Consider the following 13641-nt stretch of genomic DNA (forward strand, 5'->3'; position numbering starts at 1 on the left):
ATAAATCTTTACTGCACAAGAAAATATGAAGCGTTTAAAATAAGCTATCCTTCTAGAGAAAAACATGATGGGAGATCCATAAGCTGTGGTTAAATGACGTCATAGCCACAAGAAATCACACCAATGAACATTGAGTCACGAAATAGAAGAATGAGGCAATTGAAAAGAACCTACAAATTATGATAATTAGCAGATGAACATAACTAAGATATCTGTATCACTTAGATCGGAAAGGATACATAATTTGTAATAAAGCGCCTTGTCTTGTCAAGTGAGTGAGGATTATTCTTGCATATTCTTTCAAATACCTGCTCATTTAGCTTCATATTATAAAATCGTGGAGCACATCATCAGTTGCTGTTTCAATATACATTGGACTTAACATCCCATTAAGGAAATAGATTGATATAACCTGATAAATGTATCGACCATTCAAGAGAGAGGATCGAGATAGATATTATTTGGTACAAGTTATCATTAAAGTGAGACTAGAGAATATGGACCTCAACTTCACATAAGAATCCAGAGTTCCATTGTGCTTGCTGATAATCAAACCTGTGGTTTTGGTTCAATACAGAAACCAAATATTTAGGAAGAAGGTCAGTCTGATTTGCATAACAGAGTTTCAGACAGCTTTCAGCCAAAATCAATTGCCATCAATCTGACTTCAATCAGTTCAGCACTGGTGGACCATAACCAACAAAGGCAAGCTTGATCTAGACCAAGGAAAGCCGTACCGGTCCGTACCGGCCGGTACGGGCCGGTACAAACCGGTCCGGTGCTTGACCGGTACCGGAGAGCGATGAAAACCGGTATATCCGGTTTTCATCTGTGTACCGGCCGGTACGGACCCCGTACCGGCCGGTACGGGACTCGTACCGGTGCGAACCGGCCGGTACGGGTGGTTTTTTTTTTTTTTTTTACGAAACCACAGCTTCGCGCTGTGGTTTCAAAAACCACGCGCGGCGCGTGGTCAAAAACCACGCGCGCGCGGCGCGTGGTTTTAAGGGAGAAGTGGCCCGTGGGCCACTTCTTTCAATTTTTTTTTTTTTTTTTTGGGGAACCACAGCGAGGCGCTGTGGTTCCCAAAACCACCGCGGCGCGTGGTTTCAAAAACCACGCGCCGCGCGTGGTTTTAAGAAGGAAGTGGCCAACCGGCCACTTCTTTCAAAGAAAAAAAAAAAATAAAAAATTGCTGTGGCCGACAGGCCACAGCTTTCTCCCTTTTTTTAATGGGAAAAGGAGTGGCCTCGGCCACTCCTTCCCATTAAAAACCAAGAAAGTGGCCGACCGGCCACTTCTTTCCGTACCAATTTAACGATATTAAGCTGGGATTTTCTGTTAATCTGGGATTAACAGCACGATCTTAAGCCTCTCGTTCGGTTATAAAAACCGAACGAGGCTCACTTCTTTCCCAAACAATTTGAGGTTGAGGCTTGAGAGGTTCTAGTTAAGGTGCGGAGACGGAAAGATTTGAGAGATAGCGAGGAGGAGGTCCTGCCCAAAAAATCCAGCGGAGACTATTTAAGGTGCGGTTTTTTTATCCTATATTATTTTATTAATTTTGTTAATAATTTACTTAAAAAAATAGTTTATAAATTACTTAAATAATAAGATAATACAAAAATTTACTTTATTAGCTTAATTTTTTGATAAGTTGTCCTTTTATGATAGAAATGGGTTCTATTTAAGGTGCGGAGACGGAAAGATTTGAGAGATAGCGAGGAGGAGGTCCTGCCCAAAAAATCCAGCGGAGACTATTTAAGGTGCGGTTTTTTTATCCTATATTATTTCATTAATTTTGTTAATAATTTACTTAAAAAAATAGTTTATAAATTACTTAAATAATAAGATAATGCAAAAATTTACTTTATTAGCTTAATTTTTTGATAAGTTGTCCTTTTATGATAGAAATGGAGCCATCAAGAAAAACGAACCCTGCAAAGCGTGATATTGGCTGGTCTTATGGGCGAAGACTTGGAAGTGAGGGGCAACGACACCAGTTTCAATGCAAGTTTTGCGACAAGGTTTTCAAGGGAGGAGGGGTAACCAGGTTGAAGCAACACTTAGCCGGAAATTCCGGTGAGGTTGCTACGTGCCGAAATTGTCCTAACGAGATTCGTGTGCTGATGAGGCAGAATCTTGCTGAGGCCAAAGAAGCGAAGGAGATGGCTTCCAAGAAGAGGGCGGAGGTCGATTGCCAAGCGGCAGAGCCACCTTCCTATCACTCTAGGGAGCCAGAGGAGGTCGAGGATCTAGATGAGGAGGAGGCAGATATTCAGGCGGCCATGCATGCAAGCCTGGATGATCAGTGGCAGCAGGAGGAGGTGGCCAGGCATAGGGCTCGATTTGGGCCCTCTGCATACGAGTCGGGCGGCGGTTCTCGAAGCACTAGACAAGATCCAGAGTTCTTGAGGACAACTTCAGTAAGGGAGGGCGTCGGCAAAGAACGTGGCCGGATTGCATCTATGCTGGGTGGTTTTGGTAGCCGAAAGAAGTCATCTAGAGGAGTTGCAGAAGGAGCGACAATTCATGATGTAGATCCGCATGCTCTCCCCAGTAGAGATTCAAGGCAGCAGAGGGTAGACACAATGTGGATGAAGGATAAGAAAAAAACTATGTGGCGAGCTATTGGATCCTGGTTTCACTTCAGCCACATCCCAGCGAATGTGGCAGACAATACATACTACAGGTCTGCCATTGCCGCCATACAAGCTGCCGGTCCCGGTGTAGCTCCTCCAGGCCCGAAGGATATATACGGTGAGCTTCTTGACAACAATAAGGAGGAGCTGGAGAATTGGATTGACTCCTACAAGAGCAAGTGGCCCATATATGGACTAACCATCATGTGCGATGGTTGGACCGGTCCGACCAGGCGGAGCATCATCAACTTCCTGACATACTGTGATGCTAAGACCTTCTTCCACAAGTCGATTGATGCTTCGGCTTCTGTGCACAACACCTCGTACATGCTGAAACTTATGGAGGATGTGATTGATCTGGTAGGAGAGGAGAATGTCGTGCAGGTCGTCACTGATAATGGGCCGCAATATAAGGCTGCCGGGCAAGTCTTGATGGAGCGGCGGCCACATATTTTCTGGACCCCATGTGCTGCACATTATATCGATCTTATGTTGATGGACATTGGAAAGATCCGTAGGGTGCAACAAACGGTGGAGACAGCTCAACGCATTACGAGGTATATTTATAACCATAACTGGGTTCTTTCATTGATGAGAAAGTATGCAGGGGGAGAGATTCTGAGACCAGGAGTCACACGGTTTGCTACCAACTTCATCGCACTTGATAGCATACTCGAGAAGAGAGGAGCCCTACGTCAGATGTTTGCCAGTCCGGAGTGGTATGATAGTAGATATTCTTATGCCGGCACTGAAGGGAGCAAGATAGAAGACTTGGTGACGAGACAGCCATTCTGGCAGCGGGCTACTACAATAGTCAAGGCTATCAAACCATTATATGAAGTGCTGCGGGCCGTAGATAGCGAGATCTACCCCCAGATGGGGTTTTTGTATCACATGATGGTCAAGGCAAAGGATCAGATTATGGAGGCAGATCAGCACATGGCCGGTCATACATCAACATCATTGAGCAACGGTGGGGAGCGCAAATGGGTACGGAATTACATCTAGCAGGTAAACTAAGATATAATTATAGTGACAATTATAGTGATGGATATAATTATATAATTATGCTAAGATAGTCTCGTATATGTGCAGCATACTACCTAAACCCCCGGTTTCAGTACAGCATAGATGGAATTGGTATGGATGAAACACTTCTGGATGCTTTGCGTAATGTGATTTACAAGATGGAGGCAGATCCAGAAAAAGCGGCCCTATGTCTTGAAGAGGTAATTATGATTTAGTAATTACTAGCATGTGTAAGTATATCAGCATCTTCAATTATTAACATGGTTTTCTTATGCTTATTTTTCACAGAGCAAATTATTTAGAGAGGGCAGCTACAGTTTTGGCCAACGAGCGGCTGTCGTCAGCAAACACAATATGAATCCAGGTACGTGACACATCAGCAAAACATTCACTTGGTGTTACTTAGTTACTATTATGAAACTATCATATATGTAATCTTCATAAATATTTTTGCAGCTGAATGGTGGGTGCATTTTGGCGGATCCGCGAGAAATCTAAAGCGGATAGCTATCCGGATCCTCTCCCAAACAGTCTCCTCTAGTGGATGTGAGCGCAATTGGTCCACCTTCGCCCTTATCCACAGCAAACAAAGAAACCGTTTGACGCAAAAGCGCCTCAACGACCTTGTTTATGTGCATTACAATTTGCGGTTGAGGCTAAAGTGCATCCAGGAGGAAGTGGAGCTCAAGTATACAGATCCGATTTACGGGTCCTTCACCGCTGATGACGATGATCTACTACTCGGCTGGCTTGTAGGCCAGCAGCAGGAGCCCGAGCTTGACGAGCCAGGATCGCCTCCACGACCAGCTACCTTCATAGCCACCGAAGCTGGGGTCGATCCAGAGCAATGGGCTGAGCGCAATATTCCACGCACTCCCAGAGCTGATCAGCCGCAGGCACAGGGGAGCCAGACAGAGAGGGCCAGGAAAGGAAAACAAAGAATCCCAATGGAGAGTGTCGAGGAAGAGACTTGGACTAGTAGCGATGAAGGTTCTGGTGGTGATGGATCTTCTAGCCATGGAGGGAGCGGAGGACAGTATGGTACTCATGAGACACAGACGGAGGGTGGTCTTTATTTCACCGGTGAGTCCCAATTTATGGGTGCTACACAGGATACGGACCACGGTCGACCACCTGATAGAGATCGTGAGGATATTATTGGATATAGAAGACGGGCTCCTCGAGGTCGTTCAGGAAGACAGGATACGACTGCAGATCCGAGGACATACGGATACGGATTCTATTATCCACAGCCTCAGCCTGACGAATACGGATATGGTGCATTGGATTTTGCTTCCGCCATATTTGGATGGGCCCCTACACAATCAGAGGACACCTCTCAGAGCCAGAGCGTGAGCGAGAGATCCGACAGTTCTTATAACCTGGCGCGTGTTCCTTCTGATTGGGTTGATTTGCCTCCTCCTGATTATACTTATGATCCAGATATCTACGAGAGCCATCGGCACTCGTCCCGATTTTAGATATCCTAGAGTACTTTAAATGTATGTAAATGATTGTATCTTAATTCGAAGATATTTTATGTGTATGATTTTATCATTTCGAACGGGAGGAAAACATAACATGCAATCATGCATCATATATGTTTCAAATTTCAACCCTAAATTTAAATATGAAAATATCAAAAATCATGAAAAAAGTAATAAAAAAACATCAATTTTCATTTAATTTAAGATCCAACAGAGACAACATTAAAAAAAAAAAAAGTCTGGCTCGCGGAGCCCGGCCGGTACCGTACCGGTCCGGACTGGTACCGTACCGGTCCGGCCGGCGACCGGTACGCCGGACCGGACCGGTACGGCGGACCTTGATCTAGACCTTTTTTTTTTTTGGCGTATGTGTGTGTATGTGTTTTGTTCTTGTTCAATAAGACCAAACCTAGATTTTGCAATATCTAAGGTAATATCGTTCTGGTGTTGATTCAAAGAAAAACAATGGGCAGGTTAATTATTTAAATTATTTCTCCATCCAGTGGCTAAATTCTTTAAGAAAGATTATGTTCGTCATTTTTAAATATCATCAAATTTACAAATCTAGGAAATGTTTGTTAAAAACTATGAACAAATATTTCTCGTCATTGTTTTCTGTTAAAAATTGCTGAAAATAGGGAACAATTTGAAACAAAGAATATATAAATAGAAAGATAAGGATTTGTTAGATTTTGACTCACATGGTAAATATATGACCGTCTTGAAAAAACAAAGTATTTCATCCTTACACCCAAGGTCCGCCGTACCGGTCCGGTCCGGCGTACCGGTCGCCGGCCGGACCGGTACGGTACCGGCCGGGCTCCGTGAGCCAGACTTTTTTTTTTTTAATGTTGTCTCGTTGGATCTTAAATTAAATGAAAATTGATGTTTTTTTATTACTTTTTTCATGATTTTTGATATTTTCATATTTAAATTTAGGGTTGAAATTTGAAACATATATGATGCATGATTGCATGTTATGTTTTCCTCCCGTTCGAAATGATAAAATCATACACATAAAATATCTTCGAATTAAGATACAATCATTTACATACATTTAAAGTACTCTAGGATATCTAAAATCGGGACGAGTGCCGATGGCTCTCGTAGATATCTGGATCATAAGTATAATCAGGAGGAGGCAAATCAACCCAATCAGAAGGAACACGCGCCAGGTTATAAGAACTGTCGGATCTCTCGCTCACGCTCTGGCTCTGAGAGGTGTCCTCTGATTGTGTAGGGGCCCATCCAAATATGGCGGAAGCAAAATCCAATGCACCATATCCGTATTCGTCAGGCTGAGGCTGTGGATAATAGAATCCGTATCCGTATGTCCTCGGATCTGCAGTCGTATCCTGTCTTCCTGAACGACCTCGAGGAGCCCGTCTTCTATATCCAATAATATCCTCACGATCTCTATCAGGTGGTCGACCGTGGTCCGTATCCTGTGTAGCACCCATAAATTGAGACTCACCGGTGAAATAAAGACCACCCTCCGTCTGTGTCTCATGAGTACCATACTGTCCTCCGCTCCCTCCATGGCTAGAAGATCCATCACCACCAGAACCTTCATCGCTACTAGTCCAAGTCTCTTCCTCGACACTCTCCATTGGGATTCTTTGTTTTCCTTTCCTGGCCCTCTCTGTCTGGCTCCCCTGTGCCTGCGGCTGATCAGCTCTGGGAGTGCGTGGAATATTGCGCTCAGCCCATTGCTCTGGATCGACCCCAGCTTCGGTGGCTATGAAGGTAGCTGGTCGTGGAGGCGATCCTGGCTCGTCAAGCTCGGGCTCCTGCTGCTGGCCTACAAGCCAGCCGAGTAGTGGATCATCGTCATCAGCGGTGAAGGACCCGTAAATCGGATCTGTATACTTGAGCTCCACTTCCTCCTGGATGCACTTTAGCCTCAACCGCAAATTGTAATGCACATAAACAAGGTCGTTGAGGCGCTTTTGCGTCAAACGGTTTCTTTGTTTGCTGTGGATAAGGGCGAAGGTGGACCAATTGCGCTCACATCCACTAGAGAAGACTGTTTGGGAGAGGATCCGGATAGCTATCCGCTTTAGATTTCTCGCGAATCCGCCAAAATGCACCCACCATTCAGCTGCAAAAATATTTATGAAGATTACATATATGATAGTTCCATAATAGTAACTAAGTAACACCAGGTGAATGTTTTGCTGATGTGTCACGTACCTGGATTCATATTGTGTTTGCTGACGACAGCCGCTCGTTGGCCAAAACTGTAGCTGCCCTCTCTAAATAATTTGCTCTGTGAAAAATAAGCATAAGAAAACCATGTTAATAATTGAAGATGCTGATATACTTACACATGCTAGTAATTACTAAATCATAATTACCTCTTCAAGACATAGGGCCGCTTTTTCTGGATCTGCCTCCATCTTGTAAATCACATTACGCAAAGCATCCAGAAGTGTTTCATCCATACCAATTCCATCTATGCTGTACTGAAACCGGGGGTTTAGGTAGTATGCTGCACATATACAAGACTATCTTAGCATAATTATATAATTATATCCATCACTATAATTGTCACTATAATTATATCTTAGTTTACCTGCTAGATGTAATTCCGTACACATTTGCGCTCCCCACCATTGCTCAATGATGTTGATGTATGACCGGCCATGTGCTGGATCTGCCTCCATAATCTGATCCTTTGCCTTGACCATCATGTGATACAAAAACCCCATCTGGGGGTAGATCTCGCTATCTACGGCCCGCAGCACTTCATATAATGGTTTGATAGCCTTGACTATTGTAGTAGCCCGCTGCCAGAATGGCTGTCTCGTCACCAAGTCTTCTATCTTGCTCCCTTCAGTGCCGGCATAAGAATATCTACTATCATACCACTCCGGACTGGCAAACATCTGACGTAGGGCTCCTCTCTTCTCGAGTATGCTATCAAGTGCGATGAAGTTGGTAGCAAACCGTGTGACTCCTGGTCTCAGAATCTCTCCCCCTGCATACTTTCTCATCAATGAAAGAATCCAGTTATGGTTATAAATATACCTCGTAATGCGTTGAGCTGTCTCCACCGTTTGTTGCACCCTACGGATCTTTCCAATGTCCATCAACATAAGATCGATACAATGTGCAGCACATGGGGTCCAGAAAATATGTGGCCGCCGCTTCATCAAGACTTGCCCGGCAGCCTTATATTGCGGCCCATTATCAGTGACGACCTGCACGACATTCTCCTCTCCTACCAGATCAATCACATCCTCCATAAGTTTCAGCATGTACGAGGTGTTGTGCACAGAAGCCGAAGCATCAATCGACTTGTGGAAGAAGGTCTTAGCATCACAGTATGTCAGGAAGTTGATGATGCTCCGCCTGGTCGGACCGGTCCAACCATCGCACATGATGGTTAGTCCATATATGGGCCACTTGCTCTTGTAGGAGTCAATCCAATTCTCCAGCTCCTCCTTATTGTTGTCAAGAAGCTCACCGTATATATCCTTCGGGCCTGGAGGAGCTACACCGGGACCGGCAGCTTGTATGGCGGCAATGGCAGACCTGTAGTATGTATTGTCTGCCACATTCGCTGGGATGTGGCTGAAGTGAAACCAGGATCCAATAGCTCGCCACATAGTTTTCTTCTTATCCTTCATCCACATTGTGTCTACCCTCTGCTGCCTTGAATCTCTACTGGGGAGAGCATGCGGATCTACATCATGAATTGTCGCTCCTTCTGCAACTCCTCTAGATGACTTCTTTCGGCTACCAAAACCACCCAGCATAGATGCAATCCGGCCACGTTCTTTGCCGACGCCCTCCCTTACTGAAGTTGTCCTCAAGAACTCTGGATCTTGTCTAGTGCTTCGAGAACCGCCGCCCGACTCGTATGCAGAGGGCCCAAATCGAGCCCTATGCCTGGCCACCTCCTCCTGCTGCCACTGATCATCCAGGCTTGCATGCATGGCCGCCTGAATATCTGCCTCCTCCTCATCTAGATCCTCGACCTCCTCTGGCTCCCTAGAGTGATAGGAAGGTGGCTCTGCCGCTTGGCAATCGACCTCCGTCCTCTTCTTGGAAGCCATCTCCTTCGCTTCTTTGGCCTCAGCAAGATTCTGCCTCATCAGCACACGAATCTCGTTAGGACAATTTCGGCACGTAGCAACCTCACCGGAATTTCCGGCTAAGTGTTGCTTCAACCTGGTTACCCCTCCTCCCTTGAAAACCTTGTCGCAAAACTTGCATTGAAACTGGTGTCGTTGCCCCTCACTTCCAAGTCTTCGCCCATAAGACCAGCCAATATCACGCTTTGCAGGGTTCGTTTTTCTTGATGGCTCCATTTCTATCATAAAAGGACAACTTATCAAAAAATTAAGCTAATAAAGTAAATTTTTGCATTATCTTATTATTTAAGTAATTTATAAACTATTTTTTTAAGTAAATTATTAACAAAATTAATGAAATAATATAGGATAAAAAAACCGCACCTTAAATAGTCTCCGCTGGATTTTTTGGGCAGGACCTCCTCCTCGCTATCTCTCAAATCTTTCCGTCTCCGCACCTTAAATAGAACCCATTTCTATCATAAAAGGACAACTTATCAAAAAATTAAGCTAATAAAGTAAATTTTTGTATTATCTTATTATTTAAGTAATTTATAAACTATTTTTTTAAGTAAATTATTAACAAAATTAATAAAATAATATAGGATAAAAAAACCGCACCTTAAATAGTCTCCGCTGGATTTTTTGGGCAGGACCTCCTCCTCGCTATCTCTCAAATCTTTCCGTCTCCGCACCTTAACTAGAACCTCTCAAGCCTCAACCTCAAATTATTTGGGAAAGAAGTGAGCCTCGTTCGGTTTTTATAACCGAACGAGAGGCTTAAGATCGTGCTGTTAATCCCAGATTAACAGAAAATCCCAGCTTAATATCGTTAAATTGGTACGGAAAGAAGTGGCCGGTCGGCCACTTTCTTGGTTTTTAATGGGAAGGAGTGGCCGAGGCCACTCCTTTTCCCATTAAAAAAAGGGAGAAAGCTGTGGCCTGTCGGCCACAGCAATTTTTTATTTTTTTTTTTCTTTGAAAGAAGTGGCCGGTTGGCCACTTCCTTCTTAAAACCACGCGCGGCGCGTGGTTTTTGAAACCACGCGCCGCGGTGGTTTTGGGAACCACAGCGAGGCGCTGTGGTTCCCCAAAAAAAAAAAAAAAATTGAAAGAAGTGGCCCACGGGCCACTTCTCCCTTAAAACCACGCGCCGCGCGTGGTTTTTGACCACGCGCCGCGCGTGGTTTTTGAAACCACAGCGCGAAGCTGTGGTTTCGTAAAAAAAAAAAAAAAACCACCCGTACCGGTGCGAACCGGCCGGTTCGCACCGGTACGGGGTCCGTACCGGCCGGTACACAGATGAAAACCGGATATACCGGTTTTCATCGCTCTCCGGTACCGGTCAAGCACCGGACCGGTTTGTACCGGCCCGTACCGGCCGGTACGGACCGGTACGGCTTTCCTTGCTTACACCCATTTCATGAAAGAGGCAGACCATGTGAGACCTAATTGTTACCGTGGATTGGCACCCAAGCAAGACTTACCACCTTTGTTAACTAAAAATGCTACCTCTTGTTTACAAGCATCCTTAGGAAAAACTTTTTTCTCAAAGAAAGATGTGTTAATTGGAAACATGAGCCAGATTCCAGATCTCCTTGCAAAAAGAAACCAAAATTTAGGGATCCAACTTATTTGCATTCTATATTCTGAGTTGCCTTTGCTTTTCTTCTATTCTTTTTTCTTTTTCTCTTTCTTGTGAGAAAGCATTATATAGATAAATTCTAAATCCTCAGAGAAGCCTATTAAGTCACTTTCTCTGTTTTTTGTTCTTCTCATAAAGCCCCACCTTCTTTCCCTTATGTAAGAACTGCAACCATCCAACACTAGAGCTGCAAACAAACTGATCTAAGCTGTCTACCAGGCAGTTCACACTTGATTTACTTAATTTCTGTAAATTTTGTGCTATAAAACAAGTTAAATTATTGAGTTTGATCATGTTCATAAGCTTAACTAGGCTTCTTTATTAAGGTAAAGCAGCATTCATATCTCTCAATATTCTAAAAATATCACATTTCTTATACTATTTAATGACTATAATTCTTAGTCATATCTCACTTTCTTTTTTTACTGTTTGTGATTCTTTATGAGTGGTTTAGGGTAAAAAAAAGCTTCACAAGCGTTCTCTTTCTAAAGTTTTACAAGAATTTAACTATAAGAATGTCAAATACTTCAACTATTTACGAGCCCAAGAGGATCCAACTTGGTGTTGCTCAAGCTTGTTTCTAAATAATTTAGCTTGCGATTACATTGAGCTTGATTTATTTAGTTGATGCTCAAGCCTGAACAAGCTTCTGAGTCAGAAAATCTGGAGATATTCACAAGCAGCTTGATTCATTTGCAACCCTATCTAGCATTATTTGTATAGAAGACAACTTAGCATCTGAAGAGGTTTCTTCCCTATCTTTTATACGCTCATTTCTTTCAGTGAACCAACAAAACAGCAACAAGTACAATTCATGAAAATTTTTCAATCATTTATTTCTATAATTGCATTGAACCATCATAAACATATTACTCCAAAAACAAAGATTCTAAAAAACATCTCCCAAAGGTTCATTTCTTATGGAAATTGTTCTGCCATATTGCATTTACTTCCCTCAAATTCAGTTAGTAAACCTGGACATGACAAGATCTAGAGTCAGTTATGTATTGTATTGAATTGATGATAATCTCCTCAATCTTAATTGTGAATCTAACACATAGTCATAGGATATTGTGCCATACATTGTTTCTTCCTCATTTATTCCAAAAAAAAACCCAAAATTTTAACTAGGTCCAAGATTACCATGAATATAAATAGCGATACAACTAAAATGGCATTCATTTGCAAGAATCCAGAAACATTACTAAAAGTGTATTGGATGTTCTGTAAAACCATTATAAATACCAAGAACCTTACTTGTGACGGAAAACCATGAATTAAAATGACCAAAGGATTTGCAGAGCTTCCCTTCTCGATGCAGAACCATCTAAAGAGAAAAAAACACCATATTCATGACAAGAAAAACCATGGGATAGATGTATTGAAAGCTTAGCCTAACATGGAGGCCTATGGCTTCAAAATACCAGGACTCCAGGCTTGCAGGTTTCCTGAGTACTCCAAATAAGCTGATAGCTTCCTAATCACACAGATCGCTGAATTCACCTGAAAACATCGGCTGGGGATTGCGAACCAGCACCCATTGTAAGACCAAATATTGGATCCTTTGCTTTCCCTTTGCCTCCATATACAGGATGAGCTTTGATCTAAAACACTGAGGTTAGAATATCATCATGGGACTCAAAAATAGCGATGCCAGCATATAAAGGTGAAATAGATGAGGTGATAAAAAGTTTTGCAAAGATTCAATTACCAAAAAAGTTTTGCAAAGATGTGGGCATGAATATTTATGCCCAAAAGTACATTGAAACTCTATATATTGTGTTCACATAAAAGAGGGAGGACAGGAGGAGGTGCAGCTCTCAAGGGATTTATAGCATCATAACATCTTTTCTTACGGCTTTAGAGTGGTCAATGACTAACTTGTTTTCATAAACCTTCAACTTCAACATATGGCTGGTAGATTTTCAAGAAAAGAGCTTAGGCTTCTAGAATGCCCTTTGTAATTGAATAATATTGAATTTAGTCATTGAAATAATACAATAATTGACTTATACACGAAAAAGAGGCCTTGTTCTCCTCTATTTTATGACTATGACTGTATTGTTGAGAAAACTTTCTACACGATCATGAAAACTTATTTTGGATTTTCCTGACAAGCAAGGTTTGAAGTAGGATTGTCAATCCAACCTACAAACCCAGTACCCAACCCAACCCTGAGCTGGACCCCACACAGACCGAATGATGAATGGGTTGGATATGGTCCAAAGTTAGATTGGTTGAAACTTTGAGGTTGGTCTGGATTTGAGAATTTTAGACCCAACCCGACCTTAACCCCCATAATTACCCAGCTCATTCATACATACATATATACATATAAAATGCTAATTTTATTTATGTATCCTTCAATTCTATAATTAATAGGGGGTAGAAAAATAAAAAGTAATGGCATGTTAGGACATGTTTGAGTGTTGATACTTGACTTTAGGTGTATCTTATAACTTCTAGTCAATCATTGTTATACAGTTAACTATCAAGTACTTGTTTTCATGATTTAATTTTTGCAGCATGTATTGGACGATTCATTGATAACTTATTCAAGCACGGATTGTTTTAGCTTGATTAACTCTTCAAGAAATTGTGTTTGATACCTGATGGATACCCAGACCTGATCCCCATCTGACTCGAACCTGATGCACACTTTTACTTCTCGAACCTAGACCTGACTCGATCCTTCAATGCACTGGGTATGGCAAAAAAGTTAGACCCAAAATCCCAATGGGTATGGGTCTGGGTTTATT

The 13641-nt window shown here is 42.6% G+C and overlaps 2 protein-coding genes, 1 long non-coding RNA gene and 1 pseudogene across 33 annotated transcripts in view; 1 reads left to right on the forward strand and 3 right to left on the reverse strand.

Annotated features, from left to right (window-relative positions):
- LOC103716142 (alpha/beta-Hydrolases superfamily protein) overlaps nucleotides 1–13641 on the reverse strand; it is a 40319-nt gene that overhangs the window by 23708 nt on the left and 2970 nt on the right. For 29 of the 30 annotated variants that reach the window (XR_015972039.2, XR_015972038.2, XR_015972037.2 and 26 more), the window contains exons 4-5: nucleotides 12386–12486; nucleotides 12140–12209 (exon numbers count right to left, since the gene is read on the reverse strand). Coding sequence is in view for 10 of the 30 variants with exons in the window: in XM_088708680.2 (XP_088564806.1) it covers nucleotides 12140–12209; nucleotides 12386–12486 (171 nt within the window). In the remaining 20 variants the exon portion in view is untranslated. Of the gene's footprint in view, nucleotides 1–12139; nucleotides 12210–12385; nucleotides 12495–13641 lie in introns of all 30 variants that reach the window. The other variant, XR_015972036.2, reaches the window with a different exon arrangement.
- LOC149751554 (uncharacterized) lies at nucleotides 1216–5046 on the reverse strand. Its single transcript, XR_016398028.1, has 2 exons — nucleotides 4926–5046; nucleotides 1216–2356 (listed from the first exon to the last, which is right to left on the reverse strand). It is a non-coding gene; the product is annotated as an uncharacterized LOC149751554 (long non-coding RNA).
- Nucleotides 2355–5268, forward strand: LOC149751555 (uncharacterized). Its single transcript, XM_089926553.1, has 4 exons — nucleotides 2355–3653; nucleotides 3738–3871; nucleotides 3960–4035; nucleotides 4128–5268. The coding sequence occupies exons 1-4, from the start codon at nucleotides 3629–3631 to the stop codon at nucleotides 5150–5152; spliced, it is 1260 nt and encodes a 419-aa protein (XP_089782679.1). The 5' UTR covers nucleotides 2355–3628; the 3' UTR covers nucleotides 5153–5268.
- On the reverse strand, nucleotides 6119–10315 carry LOC120106105 (uncharacterized; annotated as a pseudogene). Its single transcript, XR_016398027.1, has 4 exons — nucleotides 9859–10315; nucleotides 7734–9713; nucleotides 7516–7649; nucleotides 6119–7427 (listed from the first exon to the last, which is right to left on the reverse strand). The product of XR_016398027.1 is annotated as an uncharacterized LOC120106105 (transcript).

Source organism: Phoenix dactylifera, chromosome 12 (genome assembly GCF_051530095.1).
Source record: "Phoenix dactylifera cultivar Ajwa chromosome 12, Ajwa_hap1_PhDact_Kaust_v1.1, whole genome shotgun sequence".
Lineage (NCBI taxonomy): Eukaryota > Viridiplantae > Streptophyta > Magnoliopsida > Arecales > Arecaceae > Phoenix > Phoenix dactylifera.